This window comes from Salmo salar, chromosome ssa02, assembly GCF_905237065.1.
Source record: "Salmo salar chromosome ssa02, Ssal_v3.1, whole genome shotgun sequence".
NCBI lineage: Eukaryota > Metazoa > Chordata > Actinopteri > Salmoniformes > Salmonidae > Salmo > Salmo salar.
The window spans coordinates 32,078,491-32,092,748 of record NC_059443.1 but is presented as its reverse complement, the minus strand read 5'-3'; the positions used below and the strand labels follow the sequence as shown (position 1 = coordinate 32,092,748).

Here is a 14,258-nt window from a genome sequence, read left to right as displayed (position 1 = left end):
CTCCATCAAATGTTGACATTTGGTTGCGTTGGCAACCCAACACAATTCAATATCACTAAATATCTTTACATTTTAAATCAAAGGTTGAAACCTTAGGCCTATTATATTGTCTATTTTTTGTTGAATTGTTTGAATTATAAATTCTTTCTGATAATGGATCTAAATTTGAAGATCTGATTTAGTTTTAAAGGTACAAATTCAACATATTTTATACAAGGTTTTGTCAATTCTGAAATTTGGTTACCCTGATTACATAATCCTGTTGTTTAAATTTTACCCTAAAAACAACAGTTGATGACTTTTTTCAAATCCAATGTATTTTCCATGTATACTGAACAAAAATATAAACGCAACATGTAAAGTGTTGGTCCCATGTTTCATGAGCTGAAATAAAATATCCCAGAAATGTTCCATATGCACAACAAGCTTATTTCTCTTAAATATTGTGCACAAATGTGTTTACATCGGTTAGTGAGCATTTTTCTCCTTCGCCAAGATAATCCATCTACCTGACAGGTGTGGTATGTCAAGAAGCTGATTAAACAGCATGATCATTACACAGGTGCACCCTGTGCTGCGGACAATAAAAGGCCACTCTAAAATGTGCAGTTTTGTCACACAACACAATGCCACAGATTTCTCAAGTTTTGAAGGAGCGTGCTATTGGCACGATGACTCCAACAGTCTGATCAACTCTATGCAAAGAAGATGTGTTGCACTGCATGAGCTAAATGGTGGTCACACCAGATACTGTTTTTTTTTATATTCAACCCCTACCCTTTGTTTAAGGTATCTGTGACCAACATATGCATATCTGTATTCCCAGTAGTTTGAAATCCCTAGATTAGGGCCATATTTCAATTGACTGATTTCCTTAAATGAACTGTAACTTAGTAAAATATTTGAAATTGTTGCATGTTCCATTTATATTTTTGTTCAGTATAGATCCCACATCACAATACCTTGACAAATTACCTTGAAACAACGTTGATTCAACCAGTTTTTGCCCTGTGGGATGATACTATACGTCCTATAATTCGTATGAATAACTTAACATAATATATCATACTAAGTGTAAAAGATGAATGCACAGAATAATACGAATTTTCCCGAGACCAGCCAGTGCAATATTGACAAAAGTCAAATTTTTTTTACTCAACTGGCAACGATATCTGACAAAACGGCTTGAACCGACTTTCTTGGGGATTTATGATAGCCTGCGAACCAAGAGGGCAACAAATATAGAATGGCCTCCTATAAAAATAAGAAAACACACTAGCAACAACAGGATGCAAATAGAACAGGTTGCCAGAGCCGCTGTGATAGTTTGAAATAGCCCCCCGGTGCCTAGGAGAGTGTGCGCCCAAGTGGACAGTTGTTACGCGAGCAGCAGGTGTTCGACACGAGTGATTTACACCACTTGTGGAGAAACACTGTCAAATATCTCACTGATCTGAGAGCCGACAACGAGGGAGGAAGGAAAAGCGGCTTGCAATGAAACCAGTTTGAGACTGGACATCACTGTCGGCAGCTCACTCGGACAGTTTGGGAGTTTGGTGTCAGTGCAGGCAAAACCTACTTCGCCTTTTTCCTATTGGAACGAGTGAGGTGGGGACATTTACGCAGTGTCTCATACGGAGCTTCAACAGAGGTGTGATTTGGTGAGGACATGAATGGTGCTTTGCCTGGTTCATTCTTAAATTAATCATGTGCTACACAATTCAGAAATGTGGCCTATTATTTACCTACCCACTGGGCACAGACGTCAATTCAACGTCTATTCCACGTTGGTTAAACCTAATTTCCTTGAAATTACGTGGCAACAATGTTGATTTAACCAGTGTGCCCAGTAGATACTACTATAGATGGATTGGATATGGATTGGGTCAAGCAAGTGTAAAGCTTTTATTTGGTTGGAACATGTTTTTTCTAACATTGTACAATACACTTTGTCCCCCTAATGGAACTTGTTGCTTTAAATACTTTCTCCATGGCCTAATATTAGAACAAATTCCCTGTCATTGTGACTAAATCAAGAAATAGAGCAGATTGGCATGTACTGTAGACTGACACTTGGGTGACATTGGCAATGTGGAATTTAAGGTTACATCAGCAGTTATATAACAACAATAGAATGATACCCATATATTAGCCATTAATTCATGTAATAGTCCCCCCCCCCCCCAATAGTCCTGAAGTACAGCAATTGTTTGTCATAAATAATTGTTTTAATCACACCTATGCTTTCACAGATAATTCATATTGATATAGATAGAATGTACAATAATAGATAGATTATCAATAAAATAGATCATACAATTAGTCAATCAGTCAAAAGTTATTTAAATGTTTGATAGTGTCCATCAAAATACACTGGTCTTCCACTTTCACAGTTAAGACATGTGACAGTGGGAAGGAAAACTTCAGGTGGAAGGAAACCTTGAGAGGAGAGAGAGAGCGAGAGAGAGCTGCACTATTACAAATACAAAGATGCTATGATGTGCACACATTCATTGACCTTTCCTATGCAGACACAAACAGATTGGATTCACATTAAATTCTCATTCATTAATAAATCAAGTGAGGTTGAGCCAAACAACCAATAGCTTGCTCTGTGTTTGTGGTTTTTGTGTCCAATACAAGTTGGGGATTGATCTAATGAATGAGTGAAAACCACAGGTCTTTAAGTGAGCTATTGTTGACATGTAGAACCACATGGACATCTCACTCCAGGCCAAGCCGTGAGAGAAAACATCTAGAGTCTCACATGTGACCAACCCACCTCAATGGTGACGTCGTGTGTGTGTGTGTGTGTGTGTTTGGTTTTACTATTCATGTGGGGCCCAGAGATCCTCATAAGGGTAGTAGCCTAAAACAAATCAAACAAGTGGGGACATTTCGCTGTTCCCCACAAGGAAAAAGGCTGTTTTAAGCTTAGGTTTAGAGTTAGAATTAGGGTTAGAATTACGTGTTAGAGTTAGGTTTAGTTTTAGGGGTTAAGGTTAGGGTTAAGGTTAGAGTTAGGTTAAGGGTTAGGGCTAGGTTTGAACCCCACAAGGATAGTAAAACAAACGTGTGTGTGTGTGTGTGTGTGTGTGTGTGTGTGTGTGTGTGTGTGTGTGTGTGTGTGTGTGTGTGTGTGTGTGTGTGTGTGTGTGTGTGTGTGTGTGTGTGTGTGTGTGTGAAGGGGAGTTTTGTGGTTAACAAGTGTACGGGTGCAGTGTTGCCCTAAAGGTAGTACCGTAATGGTGTTTAATTCACAAGCGACTATCTGTGTGTGTATGCACAGTGATTATTTGCTGTTCATGGATGGAACAAATAGGACCCTGTCAGTGTTGTTGGTCTGTGCACAGAGGGAGGTCACTGTGATTTTCAAAGCAGTGCAAAAAAAAAGGTGTGGGGGGGGGGGCATACACCCCCACTCCAAATGTGCAGCTGCATCAGAATCCTTTGGTCGACATTCCAGACCTCAGCCACTACACTAGTGAACACAATGCCCACCGGACAACAAAAGGAGACCAATCTAGGGCATTGAAAAACGTTGAAAACAGAAGTGAAGAGACTGGGTTGGGGCAGGTCTATACACTGCTGCTGTTAGTTGGAATACAGTTCAAGAAGATTCATTTGATAATGTAAGTTGAAGATGTGTCTGATTGAAGACTGATTGTGACAGCTAGTAGCCATAGCCACTCCCTCCCTGAGTAGTGGAACTGCCGTTGGGCACACCTGCTTACCCTTCCCTCCCCTGCCTTGTAGCCCTGACTATTTCAGACCAGGGGAACACATGAAGGAAATGGCCTGGCTGGAGAGAGAGAGTCTGGTATATTTAGCGTGCTCTATTTCTGCCCCTGCTGCTCTCGTAACTCCCCCCCCCCCTTCATACCCCCTCTCCCTGGTGCACTGCACAGGTCTCCCAAACTGTAATAAAGGTCAGACTTTAGTGTTGGTTCAGAGAGAGAGAGGACCACACACAAACACACTGCACACATGGTTCAATCTGGCCCATGCCATGACGCTTTCAAAGGCACACTTGGCACCAATGCTTTAGGAATGCCTTGTACTGGCAAAGGTTTTACTATGTAATGCACATAAGCTCTGCGAAGGTCTTACTAGAATGTAGGCCTACACCTTTCCTTAAACTTAGATCTTTCCACACATAAATCAAATACATTAATGCCATCCTTTTGGTTACTAAATTGGACATGACAAAGAGAGACTTTCTCTGGCCCTTGTTTGTTCTTCTCCGCTGACAAACGGAAAAGGGAAAAGAGTCCAAATTGAAAAATGACCAAGTGACCAACATTGTTGTAGCATAGCTTTGACAGGTAAATGCTTGCTTCATACCAATAACTGAAATATAACATAAAATGGGGTTTTGATACATAGTGCTGTGGCACACATGGTAAGCCATAGTTTTTCTTTGTTTTACTATATTTTGTCTCAAGCCTAGCTTCACAACACTAACAGATAATTGTTTACTATGCCAATGGTTACCACAGATGTTAGGTTACTTGGGCAGTTTATCTACTGTATGGAAACTTAAGCTCTGTAATGAAAATACTGAAGTTTATAGGGCTATTATTATGGCTATGATTATGGCAGCTTCAAACATGATCTGACCGGTGGTCAGGTGGATAAGACTGCCCTCGTAAACTGAGACTGTTGATCAAAGTATTGGTCCTATTCCTAAATGTGACCAAATGGTGGCCGCTGCTGTTGCTTTGCTCTGATTGTTGAATGTTTGTTTGTCAACAGTTCCCTCCATTGCCCTCATCTTGTCCATGTCCAAGCACAACGGTGTTGACTTCAGTCAGAGTGCTGTTGATGGGTTCCAAGAGTGTGGAAGATCGTAAAAAGTAGTTAGCATCTATTCAAATAAGTATGAACTACATCTACTTAATTACTTACAATTACAGGTGAAGGCGGAAGTTTACATACACTTAGGTTGGAGTCATTAAAACTCGTTTTTCAACCAGTCCAGAAATGTCTTGTTAACAAACTACAGTTTTGGCAAGTCGGTTAGGACATCTACTTTGTGCATGACACAAGTCATTTTTCCAACAATTGTTTACAGACAGATTATTTCACTTATAATTCACTGTATCACAATTCCAGTGGGTCAAAAGTTTACACACACTAAGTTAACTGTGCCTTGGAAAAGGCTTGGAAAATTCCAGGAAATGATGTCATGGCTTTAGAAGCTTCTGACAGGCTAATTGACATCATTTGAGTCAATTGGAGGTGTCCCAGTGGATGTATTTCAAGGCCTACCTTCAAACTCAGTGCCTCTTTGCTTGACATCATGGGAAAATCAAAAGAAATCAGCCGACCTCAGAGAAAAAAAATTGTAGACCTCCACAAGTCTGGTTCATCCTTCGGAGCAATTTCCAAACGCCTGAAGGTACCACGTTCATCTGTACAAACAATAGTACTCAAGTATAAACCCCATGGGACCACGCAGCCGTCATACCGCTCAGGAAGGAGACGCGCTCTGTCTCCTAGAGATGAACGTACTTTGATGCGAAAAGTGCAAATCAATCCCAGAACAACAGCAAAGGACCTTGTGAAGATGCTGGAGGAAACAGGTACAAAAGTATCTATATTCACAATAAAACGAGTCCTATATCGACATAACCTGAAAGGCCGCTCAGCAAGGAAGAAACCACTGTTCCAAAACCGCCATAAAAAATCCAGACTACCGTTAGCAACTGCACATGGGGACAAAGATCGTACTTTTTGGAGAAATGTCCTCTGGTCTAATGAAACAAAAATAGAACTGTTTGGCCGTAATGACCATCGTTATGTTTGGAGGAAAAAGGGGGAGGCTTGCAAGCCAAAGAACACCATCCCAACCGTGAAGCATGGGGGTGGCAGCCTCATGTTGTGGGGGTGCTTTTCTGCAGGAGGGACTGGAGCACTTCACAAAATACACTGCTCAAAAAAATAAAGGGAACACTTAAACAACACAATGTAACTCCAAGTCAATCACACTTCTGTGAAATCAAACTGTCCACTTAGGAAGCAACACTGATTGACAATACATTTCACATGCTGTTGTGCAAATGGAATAGACAACAGGTGGAAATTATAGGCAATAAGCAAGACACCCCCAATAAAGGAGTGGTTCTGCAGGTGGGGACCACAGACCACTTCTCAGTTCCTATGCTTCCTGGCTGATGTTTTGGTCACTTTTTAATGCTGGCGGTGCTTTCACTCTAGTGGTAGCATGAGACGGAGTCTACAACCCACACAAGTGGCTCAGGTAGTGCAGCTCATCCAGGATGGCACATCAATGCGAGCTGTGGCAAGAAGGTTTGCTGTGTCTGTCAGCGTAGTGTCCAGAGCATGGAGGCGCTACCAGGAGACAGGCCAGTACATCAGGAGACGTGGAGGAGGCCGTAGGAGGGCAACAACCCAGCAGCAGGACCGCTACCTCCGCCTTTGTGCAAGTAGGAGCAGGAGGAGCACTGCCAGAGCCCTGCAAAATGACCTCCAGCAGGCCACAAATGTGCATGTGTCTGCTCAAACGGTCAGAAACAGACTCCATGAGGGTGGTATGAGGGCCCGACGTCCACAGGTGGGGGTTGTGCTTACAGCCCAACACCGTGCAGGACGTTTGGCATTTGCCAGAGAACACCAAGATTGGCATAATTCGCCACTGGCGCCCTGTGCTCTTCACAGATGAAAGCAGGTTCACACTGAGCACATGTGACAGACGTGACAGAGTCTGGAGACGCCGTGGAGAACGTTCTGCTGCCTGCAACATCCTCCAGCATGACCGGTTTGGCGGTGGGTCAGTCATGGTGTGGGGTGGCATTTCTTTGGGGGGCCGCACAGCCCTCCATGTGCTCGCCATAGGTAGCCTGACTGCCATTAGGTACCGAGATGAGATCCTCAAACCCCTTGTGAGACCATATTCTGGTGCGGTTGGCCCTGGGTTCCTCCTAATGCAAGACAATGCTACACCTCATGTGGCTGGAGTGTGTCAGCAGTTCCTGCAAGAGGAAGGCATTGATGCTATGGACTGGCCCGCCCGTTCACCAGACCTGAATCCAACTGAGCACATCTGGGACATCATGTCTCGCTCCATCCACCAACGCCACGTTGCACCACAGACTGTCCAGGAGTTGGCGGATGCTTTAGTCCAGGTCTGGGAGGAGATCCCTCAGGAGAACATCCGCCACCTCATCAGGAGCATGCCCAGGCGTTGTAGGAGGTCATACAGGCACATGGAGGCCACACACACTACTGAGCCTCATTTTGACTTGTTTTAAGGACATTACATCAAAGTTGGATCAGCCTGTAGTGTGGTTTTCCACTTAAATTTTGAGTGTGACTCCAAATCCAGACCTCCATGGGTTGATAAATTGGATTTCCATTGATTATTTTTGTGTGATTTTGTTGTCAGCACATTCAACTATGTAAAGAAAAAAGTATTTAATAAGATTATTTCTTTCATTCAGATCTTGGATGTGTTGTTTACGTGTTCCCTTTATTTTTTTGAGCAGTATAGATGGCTTCATGAGGAAGGAACATTTTGTGGATATATTGAAGCAACATCTCAAGACATCAGTCAGGAAGTTAAAAGCTTGGTCGCAAATGGGTCTTCCAAATGGACAATGACCCCAAGCATACTTCTAAAGTTGTGGCAAAATGGCTTAAGGACAACAAAGTCAAGGTATTGGAGTGGCCATCACAAAGCTCTGACCTCAATCGTATAGAAAGAACTGAAAAAGTGTGCGCGAGCAAGGAGGCCTACAAACCTGACTCAGTTACACCAGCTCTGTCAGGAGGAATGGGCCAAAATTCACCCAACTTACTGTGGGAAGCTTGTGGAAGGCTACCCAAAACATTTGACCAAAGTTAAACAATTTAAAGACAATGCTACCAAATACTAATTGAGTGTATGTAAACTTCTGACCCACTGGTAATGTGATGAAAGAAATAAAAGCTGAAATAAATCATTCTCTCTACCATTATTCTGACATTTCACATTCTTAAAATAAAGTGGTGATTCTAACTGACCTAAGACCGGGAATTTTTACTAGGATTAAATGTCAGGAATTGTGAAAAACTTAGTTTAAATGTATTTGGCTAAGGTGTATGTAAACTTCCGACTTCAACTGTAGATCTTGTGATCCGCTTGTTATATGATAAAATATTACACTATGTATTCAATACAAATTGCACTCTATCTTGACAAATGGTCTACTGGAGTTGAGCCTAGATCGTGCCTGTGGTATTGGTGTGGTGTTTCCACCTACAGGCCACAGTATGTATGTAATGTCTGTCTCTATCAATGCCCTGCCTGCATCTGTAGCCCCTGTACTGAGCCTGAGCCTGGTCTGCAGCCCTCGGCCTGAGGCTGGAAGGGGATGGGGACACTGGCCCTTTGCAGCCACTACTCACAGCTGTCATGGAAACGCAGCGTCATAGTGGCAATGCTACTGTTTCACCTGTGCTGCCTGCAAGGTACTTTCTATGATCCACAGCTTGTCTTCAAACTACCCAATAATGTCAAGCAACTGTGATATTTCTGTTACATGCTCAATGGAAAGACATTTTTTTCTCCTACTATTGTTACGTTATTAATGATTAATGAACTGGAGCTTCCACTTCTCTCCCTCCTCCCACAGTATGGGCATCCTGTCGCATCCTGAGGTGCAACTCTGACTTTGTAGCTGTCACCCTGGACCTTGGGGGCAGCGGTGGGGGCGGAGGAGGAGGCAGCAGAGAGGGCAATGCGGGCTACTGCAGCGCCCTCCGCTCCTATGCCATGTGTACCCGCCGCATGGCCCGTGCCTGCCGGGGCGACCTGGCCTACCACTCGGCCGTGCAGGGCATCGAGGACCTCCTCATCCAGCACAGCTGCCCCAGGACAGGCCCCACCGCTCAGCCCCGGCCCCTGCCACAGGCCCCCATCTCTGGGGACGCCTGCATCTACGAGAAGGGCTACGTCCAGCGTGAGGGCCGGACCCCTGACTATCTCCACTGTGGGGTGTTCGGGGATCCCCATGTTCGCACCTTCCGTGATGAGTTCCAGACGTGCGCTGTACAAGGGGCCTGGCCACTGATAGATAATGAGTATCTATACGTTCAGGCAACTAGCGCCCCCATGAGAGGAGGGGCATATGCCACGGCTCTCATCACGGTAGGCCTCATTTCTAAAATTATATATAGTCAATTATATTTTATAAACATTTTTTTTAAATTATACATCTTTACGATCCGTTCTTAAAGGCCAAGTGCAGTCAAAAATGTGATTTTTCTACCCTGAGGTTTGAATAATACTGTGAAAATTATGATAATGCCCTTTTAGTGTAAGAGCTGTTTGAAAAGGCCACCTGAAATTTCTGCCTGTTTTAGTGGGATGGAGTTTTGGCCTTCCCGGTGACATCACCAGGCGGTAAATTAGGTAATACGGCAATAAGAAAGAGAGTTCCAAACCTCTCTGCCAGTAACAGCTAGTGTCACGTTGGTATGGAGGATCGGGAGACAGGCGCAGGAATGCATAATAGGGGTTTTTATTTCCCAAATTACAGCGTGCCGTGTAAAGGCACGGGGATGAAGACCAAACAAACACTATACAAAACACAGGGTAGAAATCCAAACAAAAGTGAATAAATAACAGAAGCGCACAATGATACCACATGGGACGAGACCTGTAATCATCTGCGCAATCCACAAGGGCACAAAAGCCAAAACACACAGCACAGGTACTCGCAGGCACCAACGGACATTGGAACAATAATTGACAGGACAATGGTGAACAAAGGGAACACTTATACAATTACTAATCAACTGGGAATAGAGACCAGGTGTGCGTAATGACAGTTCCGGAGGGATCTGTGACAGCTAGTTTTCAGTTTTCCCTCCCCACTCTGGCTTGAGAAATTGCTTTTTGCCAAGAAACTCGATTTTTTTTATTGAAAATAATCACAGTAAGATACTTAATTATTACCCAGAAATTATTTATTATTGAGATAAAAATGGCTTCATTGGACCTTTAAAATATAACTATGTACAATGCATGACATGTCTTTATACATAAATAAAGCATACGGACGTCTAGCTCATTGGAAGGATGTGTGTAACAACAGGGTTGTCTCTCCACCAGATTACCATCATCTTTAAGAACTGGCGCCAGTGTATCGAGCAGCAGATCTACCAGGCGGAGCTGGACAACGTTCCCGCAGCCTTCTTGGACGGCTCAGTGACCAGCGGGGAGAGGCAGGGCCAGCACAGCCTGAGCATCCACTCTGATCTGCCTGGGCGCCAGGCTGAGATCCGTGCCGCCCACATCGGCACCACCCTGGTGGTGCGTCAGAGTGGGCGGTCCCTGGGCCTGTCAGTACGCTCGCCAAGTGCCATTGCTGAAGCATTCACCCCCGAGCAGGACCTGCAGCTGTGTGTGTATGGCTGCCCACCTTCACAGCGCCTAGAGACGCTACCCAGCCCCTCTTCTTCCTCCTCCCTTTCCTCCTCCTCTTCCTCCAGCCAGCCCTCTGCTGCAGCCCATGTCCACTGTGCAGCCCTCCTCCCTGCTAGGGACATCTACTACCAGGCCTGCCTGTTTGACCTGCTGGCCACAGGGGACCTCAACTCCAGTATGGCGGCCGTGGCAGCCCTGGAAGACGCCCGGGGAATGTTCTCAGACCCCAATAAGGTGCATCTGCTACTGGTGGGCAAGGCCGATGGGAGTAGCCCATGTCTGCCTCTGATCCTGGCTGTGGGCGTCCTATCAGAGCATCTGGTGGCTCTTTGGACGGGGCAGTATTTATGAACTAGTGACTGGTAGGAGCTGTGGGCATAGCATTAGCCACACTGACTCTGACCGAGCAGATGCTCTTTCTTCATACTTGATAGCCTTGTTTCATAAACAACAGGCATCACCTTTGACTGGTTGGAACCCTGTGGCATTGTGACTGGTTACAGAAGTCAATGTTTCCCTCATTCGTTTTCTTCCAGCAGGAGAAGAATGTTGATAGGAATAAATACAGGTGAATGCTCTCAGTGAGGATAGAAGTGAACTCTTGAAGCCTGACACTAGTTGTGTTGATTCTAATCCCTTAACTATGCTGAGTCAAATGTATTAAGACAAGATGTATTATCCGTCTCAGCACAGAGGATGGCATGCTGCAGCCTGTTGCATAATTCCACGAATCCAGACAGTATATTCCATCTTCAACTCTTTTTTTAATATACTTTCTGTTATTTTCCGTTTATTTTATCATGGAGGGAATTTAGTGGTTTATTTATAGTAAATATAATACTACAGTGGTATCATCCTCTGTAAAGAAACTAATTTATCACTAATTTATTACGTCATCTTTGTGTGTCTACATTTGGTATGCAGTGAGTTGTAATAATGTCTCGATTCATTTCATAAGGGACTGTTTTTGAATGTACGTTTGGTTCATATGTCAGTATTTGTAAGACAATGTTTACAATGTATTGTTCATCCTGTTCATATTTTTACCTACTGTAGTTGCCAAAGTAAAAAATATATCTTCCCAAAGTTACTCATACCATCTTTCTAAAACAATAGAGATCAAGCAAGGAGTAAATTAAAATAATATATTGTTTTCCAAATGCTGGAAAATACCTTATATTGCCTTCCATGTAATAATGTGACCTCTGACAAGGATAAAACATATTTATACCTACAGATTCGAATATATTTCCCTTTGTGAGTTTTATTAAATTTGATCGTTTTTTCCCAAGACCCGAAAATGGTCTGTATAATGTCCTGAGTGTGTATTTTTAATGAGCGACCTTAACTGGGGTTTTGTGAACCATGAAATGTCCAATACAACTGCAGTATTCCTCTGGAGGGGCTACTGAGGCAGCATTTGGGTGAGTTGAGTTCTCTTTCGCTGTGACTGGCAGCTCTCTTCTGCCATCTGATGTCAGATGCCTTCTCTGGTGTACTGTCCAGCATTCCTGTTGTTGCTTCTGTGATAGCTGGAATGAGTCCATTCTAGACCCCCCTTAGCTTCTCTGATGGTATAGGTCAATGTAGAAGTGATAGGAGGGGGGGTTGGGGTGTGAGGGGCAGTGGTGTTGATCAAAAAGGGGGGGGAAATGGTATTGTTTTTTTATTGATTGTATTGGTTTTGATGTGATTCAATAAAAACAATTGTTCACAATAAAAATAAAGTGATGAGACAGCGAGGAACCACACCTTAATACAGTAAACAATATTAGAAAATGTATACTTGGCAATTAAGGACACTTTATTTCAATAATCTTTCAGTATTCTTCAGTACAAAAACAAAACACAAATCAAATTTGTGACGAGAATCCTTCATATTTAGATACTGTGAATTACTAGAAGTGAAGTAAATTGAAATTAAGTTTGAACCTTACTCTCTTATTGCTCTATTCAATCAGATCCACTTTAGCCGACATCTGCATAGCGGTTGTTTTGACGGTGTCAGAGGTGGAACTGCGTTAGAGCTGTCACATCCACAAGGGCTCCTGGCATTATACCTAAAGCGGACATTGCCATTGGCTGCACAGCATCGCATTAAGAGAAATCCCATGTAGCCTTGTTTACAAGTTCGAACACTAGAATGTGAGATGTAATCTTCACCTCGATTAGGCTGATAGAAATCCTCATGATTTAGTTTAATGATTTTCAATTAGAGCGTCATTATTTCTATATTTTGCCTACACTTTCTCGTTCTGAACTTCTAACGCCAGTGGGACGGTGTGGCTTCATGACAGTGATCAAGAGCAGCTGCTCACTGATTTGACTGCTCTAATGCAGTTACACCTCCGACACTGCCAAAACATCAGCTATTTTTCTACCCAAGCCTTTTTTCACTTTAGTGGATAAGCTTATATTTTTTGGGGGGGAACGGTGGGAGTCCAAGAATATGTAAAGCATTCCTCCAGAGAGATAGAACACACAAGTCCTTCCTAACTTTATGTATTATTACTGGGCAGCGAATATACTAAATATTGTTTACTGGCTTCGCAACCTAGAAACTGATTGGTGTCAAACAGAAGTCAACTCCTATTTCTCTTCCTCTATGTCAGCTTTCGTCACCTCCAATCTTACTATTTCTGCTTTGCGCTACACATCCAATCCAATTGTTGTCAATACTCTTAAAATTTGGCCTTAACTCCATCAACACTTTAAATTCTGTGATTTCTCTATTCAAGTTCCTATATGTAATAATCACCTCTTCCTTCCAGCCAAACTGGATTTCGCTTGAAGCCTGTGGCAGAGGAATGGCCTTACTAAGTTTAATGACCTTTATATTGATGGCACCTTTACATTTGATAGCGAGGTCATCAAAATTGGCATTCTACCACATTCAAGTGTATTTAGGTATTTCCAAATGTAGGTATTTTTTAGATAATCATGTCCTTTGATAACCCATCACTTAATAAAATTAGATCTGAGCGGGAAAAGGAACTTGGTTGAGAGACCTCGGACGAAGTCTGGAATAGTGCCTTGCTTAGGGTAAATGGAAGCTCCTCTTGTGCCCGGCTCAGCCTTATACTTCACTGTATCCATTTCAGTAAGGCCAGACTCTCCAAATTCTACCCAAATATTGATGGTACATGTGACAGGTGTAAAAGCTCCTTGGCGCACTTGACTCACATCATCTGGTTTTGTCCCCGTCTGGCAGACTACTGGTCCACTATATTTAAAACACTTTCTGAAGCATTTGATATAGAGTGGTAGTCTAGTGCAGAAATTTCTATTTTTGGAGTACCAAACAACAATCCTTCCCTGACCAATAGACAGCTAAATGCCATTGCCTTTGCCTCCCTGTTGGCACGCAGAAGGATTCTATTGGATTGGAAATCTATCAATCCTCCCTCAGCCTCTCTTTGGCTCAAAGATTTGATGCTGTTCCGAAAATTAGACAAAATTAAGTAGACCATTAAAAGGTCAACCAACTCATTTTATTCCAGCTGGGACCTGATGATATCCTATTAGTAGTCTTGGCCCACCTCCAGCCCTTAAGGTTACTGCTACATAGGCCTATAGCATCACCTTCCTCCAGATTAGTATTCTTGGCCCCACTCCCAGCCCTTGAGGTTACTGCTATATAGACCTAGAAGATCATCTAATCACTTGAAATTGTTAGGCTATTACATTCTTGCTTTGAATTGAAGTAATATTATGTTGTATACTTTAGGGTTGTGTTTTCTGATATGTAACTCAATGACTTTCCCTTTATTTTTTAAATGTGTTTGGAATCATTCTGGGTTGATTATGCGGGGTTAGTTATGCGGGT

General features: G+C 43.1%; 1 protein-coding gene across 3 annotated transcripts; it reads left to right on the top strand.

Moving 5' to 3' along the window:
* The first annotated feature begins 1,360 nt into the window (after positions 1 to 1,360).
* LOC106580057 (hemojuvelin) lies at positions 1,361 to 11,668 on the top strand. Of its 3 annotated transcripts, none has more exons than XM_014160662.2 (5): positions 1,361 to 1,661; positions 4,756 to 4,856; positions 8,321 to 8,472; positions 8,637 to 9,151; positions 10,118 to 11,668. In XM_014160662.2, the coding sequence occupies exons 3-5, from the start codon at positions 8,376 to 8,378 to the stop codon at positions 10,781 to 10,783; spliced, it is 1,278 nt and encodes a 425-aa protein (XP_014016137.2). In that variant the 5' UTR covers positions 1,361 to 1,661; positions 4,756 to 4,856; positions 8,321 to 8,375; the 3' UTR covers positions 10,784 to 11,668. The 3 variants fall into 3 exon arrangements, with proteins under 3 accessions (XP_014016137.2, XP_014016116.2, XP_014016128.2); XM_014160641.2 differs by having other exon boundaries at positions 4,756 to 4,879; XM_014160653.2 differs by having other exon boundaries at positions 1,362 to 1,651; positions 4,756 to 4,879.
* The last annotated feature ends 2,590 nt before the right edge of the window (positions 11,669 to 14,258 follow it).

Coding starts and splice junctions, on each gene's coding strand:
- LOC106580057 (XM_014160662.2), top strand. CDS start 8,376: ATGGGGACACTGGCCCTTTGCAGCCACTACTCACAGCTGTCATGGAAA. Junction 8,473..8,636: donor TCACCTGTGCTGCCTGCAAG/GTACTTTCTATG, acceptor CTCCTCCCACAG/TATGGGCATCCTGTCGCATC. Junction 9,152..10,117: donor ATGCCACGGCTCTCATCACG/GTAGGCCTCATT, acceptor TCTCTCCACCAG/ATTACCATCATCTTTAAGAA.